The sequence below is a fragment of the Budorcas taxicolor genome, chromosome 19 (assembly GCF_023091745.1).
Source record: "Budorcas taxicolor isolate Tak-1 chromosome 19, Takin1.1, whole genome shotgun sequence".
NCBI lineage: Eukaryota > Metazoa > Chordata > Mammalia > Artiodactyla > Bovidae > Budorcas > Budorcas taxicolor.
In genome coordinates, this window is record NC_068928.1 from 24,485,834 (window position 1) to 24,499,230 (window position 13,397).

At 51.4% G+C, this 13,397-nt stretch overlaps 1 protein-coding gene across 2 annotated transcripts in view; it reads right to left on the reverse strand.

The window, feature by feature from the left end:
- Window positions 1–2,333: 2,333 nt before the first annotated feature.
- The window catches only part of ZZEF1 (zinc finger ZZ-type and EF-hand domain containing 1), a 93,343-nt gene continuing 82,279 nt past the window's right edge, over window positions 2,334–13,397 (reverse strand). Inside the window, exons 45-52 of one of the 2 annotated variants that reach the window (XM_052657066.1) lie at window positions 13,169–13,312; window positions 11,463–11,631; window positions 11,202–11,300; window positions 10,616–10,781; window positions 9,569–9,610; window positions 7,263–7,416; window positions 6,631–6,702; window positions 2,334–4,903 (exon numbers count right to left, since the gene is read on the reverse strand). In XM_052657066.1, coding sequence (XP_052513026.1) covers window positions 4,823–4,903; window positions 6,631–6,702; window positions 7,263–7,416; window positions 9,569–9,610; window positions 10,616–10,781; window positions 11,202–11,300; window positions 11,463–11,631; window positions 13,169–13,312 — 927 coding nt within the window. In that variant the 3' untranslated portion in view covers window positions 2,334–4,822. The remainder of the gene's footprint in view (window positions 4,904–6,630; window positions 6,703–7,262; window positions 7,417–9,568; window positions 9,611–10,615; window positions 10,782–11,201; window positions 11,301–11,462; window positions 11,632–13,168; window positions 13,313–13,397) is intronic. The other variant, XM_052657065.1, reaches the window with a different exon arrangement.

A 13,397-nucleotide genomic window follows, 5' to 3' on the forward strand; every position in this document is an offset into this window, starting at 1 on the left:
GGGGCTGGGAAAGTGAACATTCAGCAAATAGAAATGAGGTTACCGAGAGGGACTCAAACCAATCATGACTTTCCTCAGGAGCCAGTGGAAGGTCCTACCTTTCTTGAGATTAAAGCATCACCAGTCATCACCTGCAACAAAATTGGATTCTGTTAGCAGGGAAGGGAAGTGGGTGAGACAAGGTCGTGAGTGGCAGACAAGGCATCATCAGAAGGGGTGCTCAGGGCCATGTTTACGTATGGCCTCAATCTGGAGGCTGGGTTTTTTATTTTTAATAGAAATTTACCATTTTAAATAAAACATAGTCTGGAGAATCTAGTATATGAAAACAAAACACTGGGGACTTAAAATTCTTGAAAGAACAGAATTTAAAGCAGGAACTTGGGTTTTTCACCAGTGGTTTATTTAAAGCACTGATACCTAGCATGCTTCTGACTGGTTGAGTGATCTTATTCATTGAATGAATGAGCGAGCGCCTGCCATGGTGACAGCTTGGGGGCTGGGCGTTAGGAGAACTAGGCTGGTCTGGCCCTGCCACTACTTCCTGTGCAATTTCAAGATGACCTCTCAGAGCTTCTCGTTCTTTCTCAAATGAAGAGGCTCGGCTGGTTGAACTGTTTCTTTTCCGTTCTGAAAGGCTTGAGTTTGAATTGCTTTTGACCTCTGTGACCTTCTATTGTTCGTGCTTTGTCACTCAGTCGTGTCCGACTCTTTACAACCCCATGGATTGTAGCCCGCCAGGCTCCTCTGTCCATGGGATTCTCCAGGCCAGAATACTGGAGTGGGTTGCCATGCCCGCCTCCAGGGAATCTTTCCAACCAAGGGATTGAACCCAGCCAGGTCTCCCTCACTGCAGGCAGATTCTTTACCATCTGAGCCACCGGGGAAGCCCAAGAATACTGGAGAGGGCAGCCTATACCTTCTCCAGGGGGACTTCCCGCCCAGGAATTGAACCGGGGTCTCATGCATTGCAGGCGGAATATTTACCAGCTGAGCTCCCCGGGAAGCCCTGTTGTGTGCTCATAAGCTAATCTCCTCTGCAGCCTCTCTAGCCTAGCTGAGGCTCAGACAGATTGAGCACAACTCAGGCTCTCGGGGCCAACTTTAAAGACTCAATGAATAAATGTTGCTCAGGCAACACTGCCTGAGTATCAGGCCTGAATATTCATTGGAAGGACTGATGCTGAAGCTGAAACTCTAGTACTTTGGCCACCTGGTGCGAAGAACTGACTCCTTGGAAAAGACCCTGATGCTGGGAAAGACTGAAGGCAGTGAAGGAGAAGGGGATGACAGGATGAGATGGTTGGATGGCATCACCAGCTCAATGGACGTGAGTTTGAATAAGCTCCGGGAGTTGGTGATGGACAGGGAAGCCTGGCCTGCTGCAGTCCATGGGGTCGCAAAGAGCCGGACACAACTGAGCAACTGAACTGAGGCAACACTGCAGGATGTGAGACGGCCAAGGTGTCACCAACAGGCCCTAGGTGGGGGGCTCGGGGGCTGCGAAGACCTTGGAAGCACCAGTTCTGCTGAGCCTCACACTGATCCAGTTCTCTCTGGCCTCAGGGTTGATGAGGGTCAAGGTTGGGTCTTGGGTCCTGTCCCTGGATTCCTCAGAAGGCAGGCTGGGGGCTTTCAGGGGACATGTCAGGTGCTTTCAGACCAAAACAGATGGGCCTGGAAGGTCGATTAAGTCCAGCCCCCACCAGTTTCTCCTCTCTAATTCACGAGACAGCCCTCAACACTAGGAAAGTGGCTGAGGAGGGGGCAGACCAGTGACCTGAAGGAGGAAGCAGCTCGAGACCCCAGGACAGGCAGACATTGGCCTGGTGTGGAGTCAGAAGCAGGTCCAGAAGCAGGCAAGGAGGAAGCCAGGCCCCAGAAAGGTAGCAGCCCTGTGATCAGACCACCTCTGCCATCCTCCCCTTAGCCGGCAGCACACACGCCTTGTGAGCTGTTAAGAGGTGAAGGAAGCCCATGATGGGGTTGGGGTGTGTGTCTGGAGAGGAGGTGACTGGGGTGAGAGTGTGTGTGTGTGTGTGTGTGTGTGTGTGTGTACGCACATGTGCGTAAACCTCTGAGTGACTGTGCATAGGAGGGACAGGCCCAGGGAGCAAGGTCTGAGGATAAGATCCCAGAGCACAGACCCAGGGAGGGGCAGGAGGAGCTACTGGGAGGGGGGTGGGAGCTAAGAAACTTTCTGATTCCTTCCCACCCCAAGGCCTTGGGATTCTAGAATTCCATCAGTACAGACTTGGCAGAAACTCCAAGCATCATATTCATAAGCAAGGCAGAAGGAGGAGAAGAAAGGGAAAAGAAGAAAAGCCCACACACAAGTGTACCTTTTTATATAGAATTTGTACAATATATTTCTCTTCATTTGCATATTTTACCCACAACTTAACATCCTTTTTACAGGCTGAACTTACTCAGCTGATATAATCAAAATTCTTTCTTTCAACCAAATAAGAAAAATTCAAAATCGTAAACCCGTAAGAAAACAAATTAAAAACGATGATGAAAATAAGTCACTCCCCGTAAGGAACAGCGTCTGTCTGTACAATATACATGGTTTGGAACAGATTTCTTTATAGATTAGGCACATGTTTCCACAACACCTTCATTCCTGCCAGTCCCACCTCACTCCAGGCAGTCCCACCTCCTAAGAAGGATCAGAGGGATGTCGGTCTAGATGGAAATCACTTTCAGATGCTGAGGGCCCGGCTGGGGACCAGGGGCGTGGGCCTGGCTCAGCAGCGCCACCCAGTGGCTGGTAGCAGAGGCGATGGGAGGCAGGGCGCTGGGCCGAGCAGGGCGCTGGCAGGAGAGCAGCAGTTGTGGGTGAAGGGAAAACCAAGGCTTATTCTATGCAGACTGAATACAGAGAGACCAGGGGCGGTGTACAGAGAGAAGCTCTGAGGAGTCCAGCGTTTTATTTACACTTTTATCTCCCTAGTGGGAGGATGGAGGGCAAAGCCAATGGCTGCTGCCATGAGGGGTATGACCCCTGCAGCTGCTGCCAGTCTGGGGGTTTAGGGGGGGCATGGTGAGGGCAAGCAGTGAGTACACCATCTCTGCATCAGTGAGCCCAAGCCTCTGGCAGAGACCTCTCCTTGCAAGCACAGTGATTTCTGTGATTTTCCTCATCACTGGGAGACAACCACCTGGGGCTGGGCGGTATGGACCCTGGGGCCTTCTTTGGGGATGCTAGCAGAGCAAAAGGTGAGAAGGGGTTTCTACCAAGCCAGCAGCGCTCGTCTACTCAGACCCCAACTCCACGGGAGACTGGGCCAGTCCCGGGCTGTGCCCATGTCAGGGCCTTGGGCTTTAGGTCACTAAGCCTTGGGTCCTGTTCTGTTTCTGTCTTGTGAATTCTCCCTTCCATAACAGCTCCACGTGCTTGGGGCTGGGCTGAGAATCCAATCTAGGGCTGCAGAAGGTTGCAGCAACTCCGCTTCCTGGCCCAGAAGGCAGAAGTGCCCCAGCAATAAGGAGATTCCAGGACCCGCAGCCTTGGGTTCTGCAGAGGGGGGGCTTCCGGGGCCGTGGCACGTGGATCTGCTCAACCCCGCCTGGCTGTGATGAGCCTTCCGTGGGTTTGGCCCTGTATGGGGGGCGACATGCTTGGGCCCAGATCCCCGCCCTTTAGTGGCAGCTGGCTCTAAGCTTCTTCAAGTGATGAGTCCCACTGAGGCTTTGTCCATGGCCCACTTGCCAACCCAGCCTCACACTCCAAAGCATGGCTTTGGAAAGAGGACAATCATCAGCACTTCAGGGCAAGACTACCACCACAGAAAGGAAAGTGGAAAATAGCATTCATTGGAACTGATGTAGTTATTGCTAGAGACAGGTGACAGCCAGATAACCATGGAAAGTCCCAGAGGCGGACGTGATGGATTACCATGACCGTGGAGCAGAAATACAACCATGTGGTTTTTTGTTTGTTTGACTTCTAAAATAAGATCGCCTCTGATAACACTTTTGAGTCTTTGGGTACAGACGCTGGAGAGTATTCTTCAAGATCTGCTCCTTTCACACAAACCAGTGTGTCCCCCTGAATGACCAATCTGCCAGTCTTGCCCCCCGAGGCCTCTCAAGGGAGTCAGTGTGGTTCTCTCTAAAAACATGAGGTGGAAACTGAAATATGTGTTAAAACAACAACTAAAACAACGCGGCTGAGCTGGGAGCCGTGCACAGTGGACGTGCGTGGCGGCCTGCTGGCTGTTCCCAAGGGCACTTGTTCTCACCAAGGAGTTCTCTGGGACGGCCAAGGCTACGCAGAGGCCAGCATGGCAGCAGGTCCTGTATTGAATGGTTGGGACTGGGTGGTGGCCGGGCTCTCACTGGTTTTGGTTTAGACAAGCCGGTCTCAAGAAGCAAAAGTGAAAGAAGAGCTCCCAGCCAGGCTGCTGCTGAAGGTCCTGCTGAGAAATGTGAGTCCGGGCAGACTCTGTCATCCCCTGAAGGGCAAGTGCAGGCAGTTCCAGTACAACGGAGACAGAGCCCTTCCCAGAGAGGCTGCGGCTGGGTCTTCAGGGGCTGCAGCCTCTGAACAACATTCCTAAAGGCCTGCAGCTGGCGCTTTCTGAATGATTTTGCATCACTCTGCTTATTCTTACATGCTATGGGACGTGCAGGTGCCTCGCTGTGACACAGGACATTCTCGGAGACGTGGCTGCTTGGCATTCTAGTCGGGGTGGAAGGGGGGAGCTCAAGGAGAGCCGGGCACCGATGCCACAGGAATCTTCCCGAATGAGTGCAGGCATCTGCTCTAAGATCCTCGTGGACAGATTAGCGAGTTCCATGCACGCCACATCAAGGGCTAACACTCAACGTTCCAGAGGCGGGTGGCCTTGTTTGGGTAGTTGATGGCCAGGCTGATAGCAGCAATGTTCTGCAGAGCCTGTGGAAGGAGAGAGTCATTACCATGGTCAGGAACTCATCACCTTCTGGGTCATTAAGTGCTGATAGAACAAGACTGGCAGCTGAGCACTGGAGGGGTGCAGGGGAGAGGCAGATGCAGGCCAGGTGGTACCCCTCACCCGGGGGGCCACAGTCTAGAGGGAAAGAAGCAGTGATCAAGACACATGGAAACTCCACGGGCAGGCAGAGTCCTCACTGCCCTGAGAGGGGAGCAGGGGCAGCGCTGGGGCTCAGAGGACACCTCGGGGGTGGGGGAGCTGGGAAAGCTCCAGGGAGGGGGACAGCTGCACAAAAGTGTGGACAGGGAGAAACAGCCAGTGGTGGGGCCCCAGAAGCAGCGCTGGGAGGGCAGCCGCCCTGGAGCCAGGCCAAGGTTGGTCTCCAAGCCAAGGCAGCAGGAAGAGGAGGGCGTGGATGGGGAAGAAGGGGTGGAGGCCAGGAGAAGCAGCAGAGCACTGGTCCACAGTGGACTGGCTGGGGGAAGTTAGGAGAGAATGAGGGTTAGAGACGGAACACCAGGAAAGGCAAGGGGGAGGGGCACAAGCGATGTTAAGCTTTCAGAGTCATGACTGTCAGACGTCAGGACTGTGTGCTGGGATCCCACGGGTTGCAGTGGCAGCGCCGGGAGGCAACTGACGGGAGCTGGGGTGGGGAGAGTCTTCACTCGGCCTACAGGTCTCAAGACAATTCACACAAACCCCTCTGTAGTGGACGGGGGGTGCCCACTTTTCTAAGCTGCACACTGACCCTTTTGTGTAGGAGGATGAACCTACGGTTTGGGAAAACCTGCCAGAAAGGGAGTGCAGGGCTCTGGCTGGGAGTCCCAGCTGGATGGAGGCCTCCTCGAGACTCCGGGCACACCTCTCCCCTCCTGGCGCCTCAGCATCCCCATCTGTCCACTGTGGATGCAGACGGCATGCTCTACCATATCCAAGGACTCTGAGCCTGAGGGTCTCACCATGGAGTCTGGGGCCTAGGAGCTCCCGAGACCCTTCCAGAGGCTCTGCACTGTGAAAACCCTTCTCACAACAATACCACTGCTTTTCTCACTTTCATACTCTCGCGAGCATCGACGGCGCGCTCGGCAGGTTACTGTGTGACGTCACAACAACCGGAAGCAGAAGCAGCTCCTCGAAGCCCGCTGTCTCCCATGAAGGCAGACAGGAAAGGGAGCTGCAGAAACGGAACCCAGCGCCGCCCTTCTCAAAAACTGTTTTGTCTTGAAACACAGTCGGTTTTCACAACTGTGGTGCTAAATATAATGAGATGATTATTTTTAAAAATAAATCGACAAATAAGTGTTTAATATTTCAACTTCTAACTTGATGCCTAAATTTATAATATACTCTCTAACAGTATATATCAATCTCTATAATGCACATAAACACAAGCTCTTGGGGATCCTCAGGAATGCAAAAGTGGAAAGGGGCCCTGAGGCCCAACAGCTGTCAGAGGAGTCTAACTCTATGGAAACTTTAGGGATTAGCCAAACTATAAATTTAAGGCACTGGTTGTTTTGGTTTCAAAGACACAAATTCTTGCTGGTGTCTCCTGACCGTACGGTTTACCATGAATGACACTGATAAATGGGGCTCGCTGCTGTCTGTGACACCAGCAGGAAGTGGCTGACTGGGAACAGAGCTCCGTGTAAACCCGGGGTGGAGCCTGCACCGGGGCGCAGGGAGCGGGGCGGGGAGGAGGCGGTACCTGCGCGGCGCAGCGGAGAAGGTGGTCATCAGTGGTTAAGGCCAGCAGGTAGTCCTGCAGCAGGCCGAGCTCCTGCGGAGAGAGCAGGGCGCAGCGGTCAGAGGCCACCTCCCGGGGATGACGCCCACCCCCCAGGGATGACGCCCACCCCCCAGGGATGACGCCCACCCACGACCCAGGACCACAGGAGCCTTGGTGGGACATGGCTGCTCGCTCTGTGGGGAACTTCACCGCCCACCTTCCTTGGGTGCCTCTGAAGGAGTGGGATGGGCGGAGCCACGTGTCCGGACTCACCCGCAGCCTTCTCACTATAAACCTAGGGGATAGGCTAGCGAGCTCTGAAAGGCCCTTTCAGCTCTCCTGGTCAATGAGTCTATTGTGCTGAGGCGGGGAAGAAAGGAGGAAGAAACAGCCCGTTGGTTTGTTTTCCCAAACTCATTGCTGTCAAGGGCTGTTTCCCTCTTTGGCATCAGGCCTGAGCAAACAGACAATCTCAGGGCAGACCCGGCTCCCTGGGGTGGGGCAGAAGGGAACCCCGGGCCCCAGGCCAGGCCCATCTCCCTGCGCAGTTCTGCTGGGACCCCAGTGACACCCCAGGGCTCCTGGCGGGGGGCAGAAGCACAGACCCTCACCTGGGCACGGTTCTCGGTGACAAAGAAGAGCTCGGTGAGCGCGCGATGCAGGGGCAGGAGGATGCCGGCCTGGGTCACGTCCTCAAACAGGCTGTACTCCATCTGGGTGAAGAGCTGCCACAGGGGCTTCAACAGCGTGAGGTCACAGAGGTCGCTGTGGGAGGAGGGGCGCAGCTTCCTGGGGTCATGCCCGCAGACAGAACTGCAGCTCTGAGGCTCCTTGCCACCCTGACATCTAGTAAAGTCAGGCCAAGCCAGTCCCAATCACCACCCCCCCCCCAACACCCCCTAAACAGCCCCAAATAGTTGCCAATGGCAAATAAGAAAAGGGGCAGAATCTCAACTTCAAAGCAGAACTCTGGGGACAAGGAGACCCTCCGGCACATTCACACCAATCACCTTAGTGGGTCTTTAAATATGGCTGTTAAGAACTTCCAATGACAGCAGGAAAAAACCACCAGATAAACGCTAAGTAGAAAAGACCAAGATACGCAACATAAAATTGCAAAAAAATTTTAAAATGCATGTGTAGTATTGTGTGACCATATTAAAAAAATCATAAATAAACACACCAAAAATCTTATCAGTGGCTGTCCCTGTCAGTTTTCTAGATTTTCTATAACGCTCATCGTTTTAAATAATCAGAAAGGAAAAAAACATCTGATTTAAAAGATAATGGCAACCATTGTTATGATCTTAAGCTCATAAAACAAGAAATATGCCTATAAAGTTGCTCAGGACAGAAATCTTTCTATATAAAACAGAGTCCTCCTCACTAGACAGAAGCCTCTTGAGATTGCACTGATGTTTTTTACTCAGAGGAAGATTGTACTTTAACTCCAGTTCAAAGTCCTTCCGAGGAGACACATTATGATTTCTTGGACACGATTTTATACATTTATAATCTACAATGTTGCCTTTTCTTTTTAATATATGATTTTTAAAAGACTCCTGATTATACATTTAAGTGTGATCCTGGAGCGAATCACTTTCTCCCAGAGGAATAAGACTTCATAATGTAAACCAATGAGAAAACATGGGTTGATTTAAAGAGACGGCGTCATGGTTGAGTTTTCAGGACAGCACTGGAGCAGGAAGGAAAACGCGCCTGCAAACTCATGCCTGTGGCAGAACTCAGGCCTGCGGCAGAACTCAGGCCGTCATTCTGTAGCCACCCGGCCCCTCGGGCTGCCTTTCCCCTCTGCCCGCTCCAGTCTCGGCCCCTGGGATCAAGGGGCTGAGGGAGTGTCCTTACGGGGAGGAGGGTTGGCGATGGCCAGCACACTGCAGAAATGCACCCATGATGCAGCCGGGAAGGGCCCTCCCGTCTGATGACAGGAGAGATGGGACACATGCTTCATACACATCACACCGTACTCAAAAATCAACTCAAAAATGCATTAAAGCCTTGGAGGTAAGACCTGAAACTGTAAAACTCCTAGAAGAAATCATAGGCTGTGGGTAAGCTCCTTGACATTGGTTTTGGCAATGATTTTTTTTTTTTTTTGGATTTGACATCAAAATCAAAAATAAACAAGTGGGACTACATCAAACTAAAAGGGCTTCTTCACAGCAAGGAAAACAATCGACAGAGTGAAAAGGCATCCTGTGGGCCAGGAGAAAGTATTTGCAAGTCATATATCTGACAAGCAGTTAATATCCAAAATACACAAGGAACTCATTCAACTCAATAGCAAAAGAGAAAAAAGAGAAAAATAGGCAAAGGACCTAAAGAGACGTCTTTCCAAAGAAAGCATACAGATGGCCAGCAGGAGCATGACAAGGTGCTCGATATCACTAACCAACGGGGAAAATGCAAATCAAAACCACAGTGCGGCGTCACCTCCCCTGTGTTAGGATGGCTTCCACGCAAAAGATGAGAGAGAACCAAAGCCAGCGAGGAGGCGGAGCAAAAGGAGAGCCCTGTACACTGGTGGTGGGGATGCAAACCGGCACAATTCGAAAAACAGCATGGAGCTCCCTCAAGAAACTCAAGGACTACCAGATGATCCAGCAATACCACCTCTGAGTATCTCCAAAATAAATGAAATCACTGTCTCAGAGAGATTATCAGTATGCCAGCGTTCACTGCAGCATTATTCCTAACAGCCACATGTCTGGAAATAATGTCTCCTGATGGATGAATGGGTAAAGAAGATGTGGTGAGTATGTACACAATGAAATATAGTTGAGCTATGAGAAAGAAGGAAATCCTGTCCTCTCCAGCAACAGAGATGACCCTAACAGAGATGACCCTGGAGGGCATTACGCCAAGTGAAGTAAGCGAGATAAACGGAGACAAATACCGCACGGCATCGCTCTTATGTGGAACCCAGGAACAGGCAAACCTGTAGAAACAGAGAGAGTGGTGGTTGCCGGGGGCTGGGAACTGTGGGAAGCGGGGAAAGGCTGGTAGAAACTTTCAGTTGTGAGACGAATGAAGTCTGGGGATCTATTATACGACCTGGTGACTACCGTTGAGAATAGTGTATAACATCATAACACAGGACAGAAAGTTGCTGAAAAGCACATTGCAGACAGAGGGTAAAATTTAAGCGTTCTCACATACCACAAAGAAGGTAAACATATGAGGTGATGGATGTTAGTTAACTTGACTGTGGGAATCCTTTCATAATGTATTGATATATTCTATACTTTTAATACACTACAATTTAATTTACCAATTACACTTCAGTAAAGCTGGGGGGTGGGAGGAAAAACTAAACTCAGTCTAAAATTTACATGGACATACAGGGTCAAGTAGCATCTTCAAGACAATCTTGAAGATGAAGAACCAGGTTGAAGGCTTTATACTGCCAGATACGTAAATTTGCTGTAAAACTATAATATATAAGACAGTATGGTACTGGCACAAAGATAACCAAAAAGACCACTGGAACACAAGCAATCAGGGATGGATCCGTGTGTACAAGGACACTTTTCTGTGACAAAGATGGCACTGGAGTGTGCGAAGGGAAAGATGGGCTTTAGAGTCAAATGGAGATCCATAAAAGAAAAAAAAAAACAGTAAAAAAATGTGTGTAAGAGAAGCTTAACTCTATCCTTCAAATCATGCACTAAAATTCATTCCATGTGGATTGTTGCTCTCAATATAGAAGAAAAAATAATTAAGCTTCACCTTCATGACCCCGAGGTCAAGTGAGGCAAAAATTTCCTAAACAGGACAGTGAAAGCTCTGTCATAAAGGAAACAGGTGAACTGGAAGACACTAGAACCAGAAACTTCTTTTCATTAAAGACACCACTAACAGAGTGAATGGCAAGCCTCGAAGTGGGGGAGATATCTGCAATACAAATACCCAGCCAAGGAATCGAATCCGGAGGGCAGCTTACCTGTGGGTACAGCATCGCACGATCCTCAGGAGCAGGTGGATGGCTTTCAACCGTTGATGACCAGTCTGGCGACAGGCCACACCCACCAGCCATTCCCAAATTTTGGCCAACGGGAGGTGTGGCACAACTCTTTCTTCTGACAGCATCTGCTTCAAGATCTCGAATCCTGGCAACCCCCACAAAACAGATATTTTAAAAAAGACATAAACTGCTCAAGTTTTAATAAATAGGATGAAACCACTATGCTCATTTAAATTTTGCCTAAAATTATGCCTTATGGAAAAGCAACATGGGAACATTTTCAGTTCTTCCTTTTTTGCAAAATATCCTGGTGAATTCTAAGAGAACCAGCATCTTTCCTTGGTCCTGACAGGTAGCTCCTCTTTCTGGCCATAGAGAAGTTACCACCTCCCAATTCTAGTACATTCACAAGTGATGCGTGTGGCGCTTGTGAGAAAAATTCTTTGAAGTCTCACAGAAAGGTATCCGCTTTGATTTTAGCGAAGACCAGTGACTTAACGGTACTGACACCCACGGAGTGTCCTGTGTAGGGAGAGCATGAGAATGGAGGGACCAGTGCACACACCTGTCTGGAATCGCCCCAGGTGTCCGGCCGTCACGGTGAATCTGTAGCCCCACTCGGTGTTGCTCATGTCAGAGGTGAAGCGGTAATACAGAGTGTCTCCTGGGCACACAAGAAGCACAGACAGGTCAGGACACTGCAGACAGGGAAAGGCCCGTGAGGACTTCCCACTGAACAGATAAAGCCCAGTTCCAAATCCTTCAACAATTTCCCTTCTCAGTACTTAGCATTAAGAGTCTGTATTATTTGGTACTTCTTTACTACCTGGAAGCTCAAAATCTTTCCACTTCTGTTGAGACCCACTGAAATTGTGTCGGTCCTGCTGGAAGTCACTGCTGCTGGACATGGCTAGTTCGTCACAGCCTTCCTCTGTGTTGCACTGAGGGTCGAATTTGATTGAGAGGTAGATGGCACCAGGAATGTGAACTTTGTCCTAGGAGGGGAAACAAGGACACGCCGTCGTCCTTGGTCACTGGACAGTTCCCGAGGGCTTCCTCATGCCATGTCCTGCAGGCAGAACTGTGCCCGAAGAAGCACTGAGTCAGGGCCTCTGCCTCCAGGAGCTCTCAGCCCGGCTGGGTGGGGAGGATGCACGCGGGCTGCCAACACGGCAGGAAGGACACTGTGCAGCCTGGGCACAGCTCAAAGGAGGGGAGGCAAGGGAGGCAAGGGCAGAAAAATGTCCCAGGGAAGGGATGCCCCAGTTGCTGGGCAGACTGAGGAGGACGGGAGAGGACTGTCAGGGAGGAAGGAATGGAGGCCGCGGCGAGACATGAGCACGTGGGGATGTGTTTCAGGCAAAGGAAACAGCACCGGAAAGCCTAATGTGTCCAGGGGACAGCAATGAGCTTGGGGTGTCTGAGGTAAAGAGTGAGCTTCGCATGCACACATGCTAAGGAGATGGGGAGGGGGTGACGTGACCCTGCAGAGGCTGGGAGGAGCAGATGGAAAAGGAAGGCCATGTGTGCTAAAATGAAGTGCCGAGACTTGTTTGGACAGCAAGGGGCGCCCGGGAAGGCAGTAAGCAGGAGAAAGCCTGGATTAGGTTTGTGCTGTACCAGGATCACTGCCAGCTAGGGTGCGGCAAGGCCAGGACTAGGGCAGGCCAGCACTGGGGGAGGAGACAGGAGCAGCCAGAGGGATCCAGAGAAGGGGAGGGTTGGGGCGGCGGCGAAGGTAAGGCGATCCCTCTGAGGTAGAATGTAGTGGCTCACTAGGTGTTTACAGGGCAGGGGTGGGCGGGGGGGGTGAGGGTGAGGACAGAGTCCAGGAACTGCGGGAGAAGAGGCTAAGAGGGTAGAGAGTGAGGAGGTTTATATTCTGTAAAACAAACTCTCAGCTGTCAACAAGCACATTCTAGATGAGTCTCTCTGTCACCCAACTACTCAGAACGACAGCTCCCATATTTTGAAAGGAGCTGAAGAGACACAAGCAGCATCAAGCCTATGAGGACCACTAGGCCACCCCCACTTCTGCCTCCAAAGGGGGCAAAGCCCTACCTCTCTCTGTCCAGGTACAGAGTTAAGGATAAAACAGATGAGGCCTCTCAGTTCTGGGTAATCAAACAAAGGGGAGGGAGTCCCCTAGGTGTGGCTGAGTCATCAGGGGAAGGATAGAGTGAGGATGGAACCCAGACCCACACTCAAAGTCTCTGCCAGAGACACGGAGGTCTCAGTCCAAGGAGCTCACTGCAGGACAGGTAATCTCTCCTCCAGCGTTGGGGGCCCTCAGGTTTTCTATCACAACAAGGTCAGGAGAAGAGAGGACTTGTTTGTACAGAATCCTGGGATTGGCTTCAGGGAGGTAGATGGCTGCTGAGACTAAGAGAGCACTTTCTAGGCCACGTCTGTCGGGTGGGGGGAAAGAACTGCAGGGGGCGGTGATGAGATTCGTGCCACTCGGCAACCCTTGTGGGTCCTGCCAGTCTCATGCCCTGACACTGGGCGAGGCTGGCCGACCCTGGCTCGTACCTCAAAGTTGGTGTTGTTGTTATATGGGTGTTTCGACTCCCGCACTTGCACCTCCATTCCTGGTTCCTCCATGAACTGGCAGGCAGCCAGGGCCATGGTTCCCAGCATGTTCTCCCGGCAGCCTTGAAGCACCTTCTGCAGGATCTGGTGGGAAACAGGCAGAGAACATGGCAAGATGATGGAGCTCAGCGGGAGACTGTGCCCAGGGCTCCTGAGCTCTGCCCTGGGT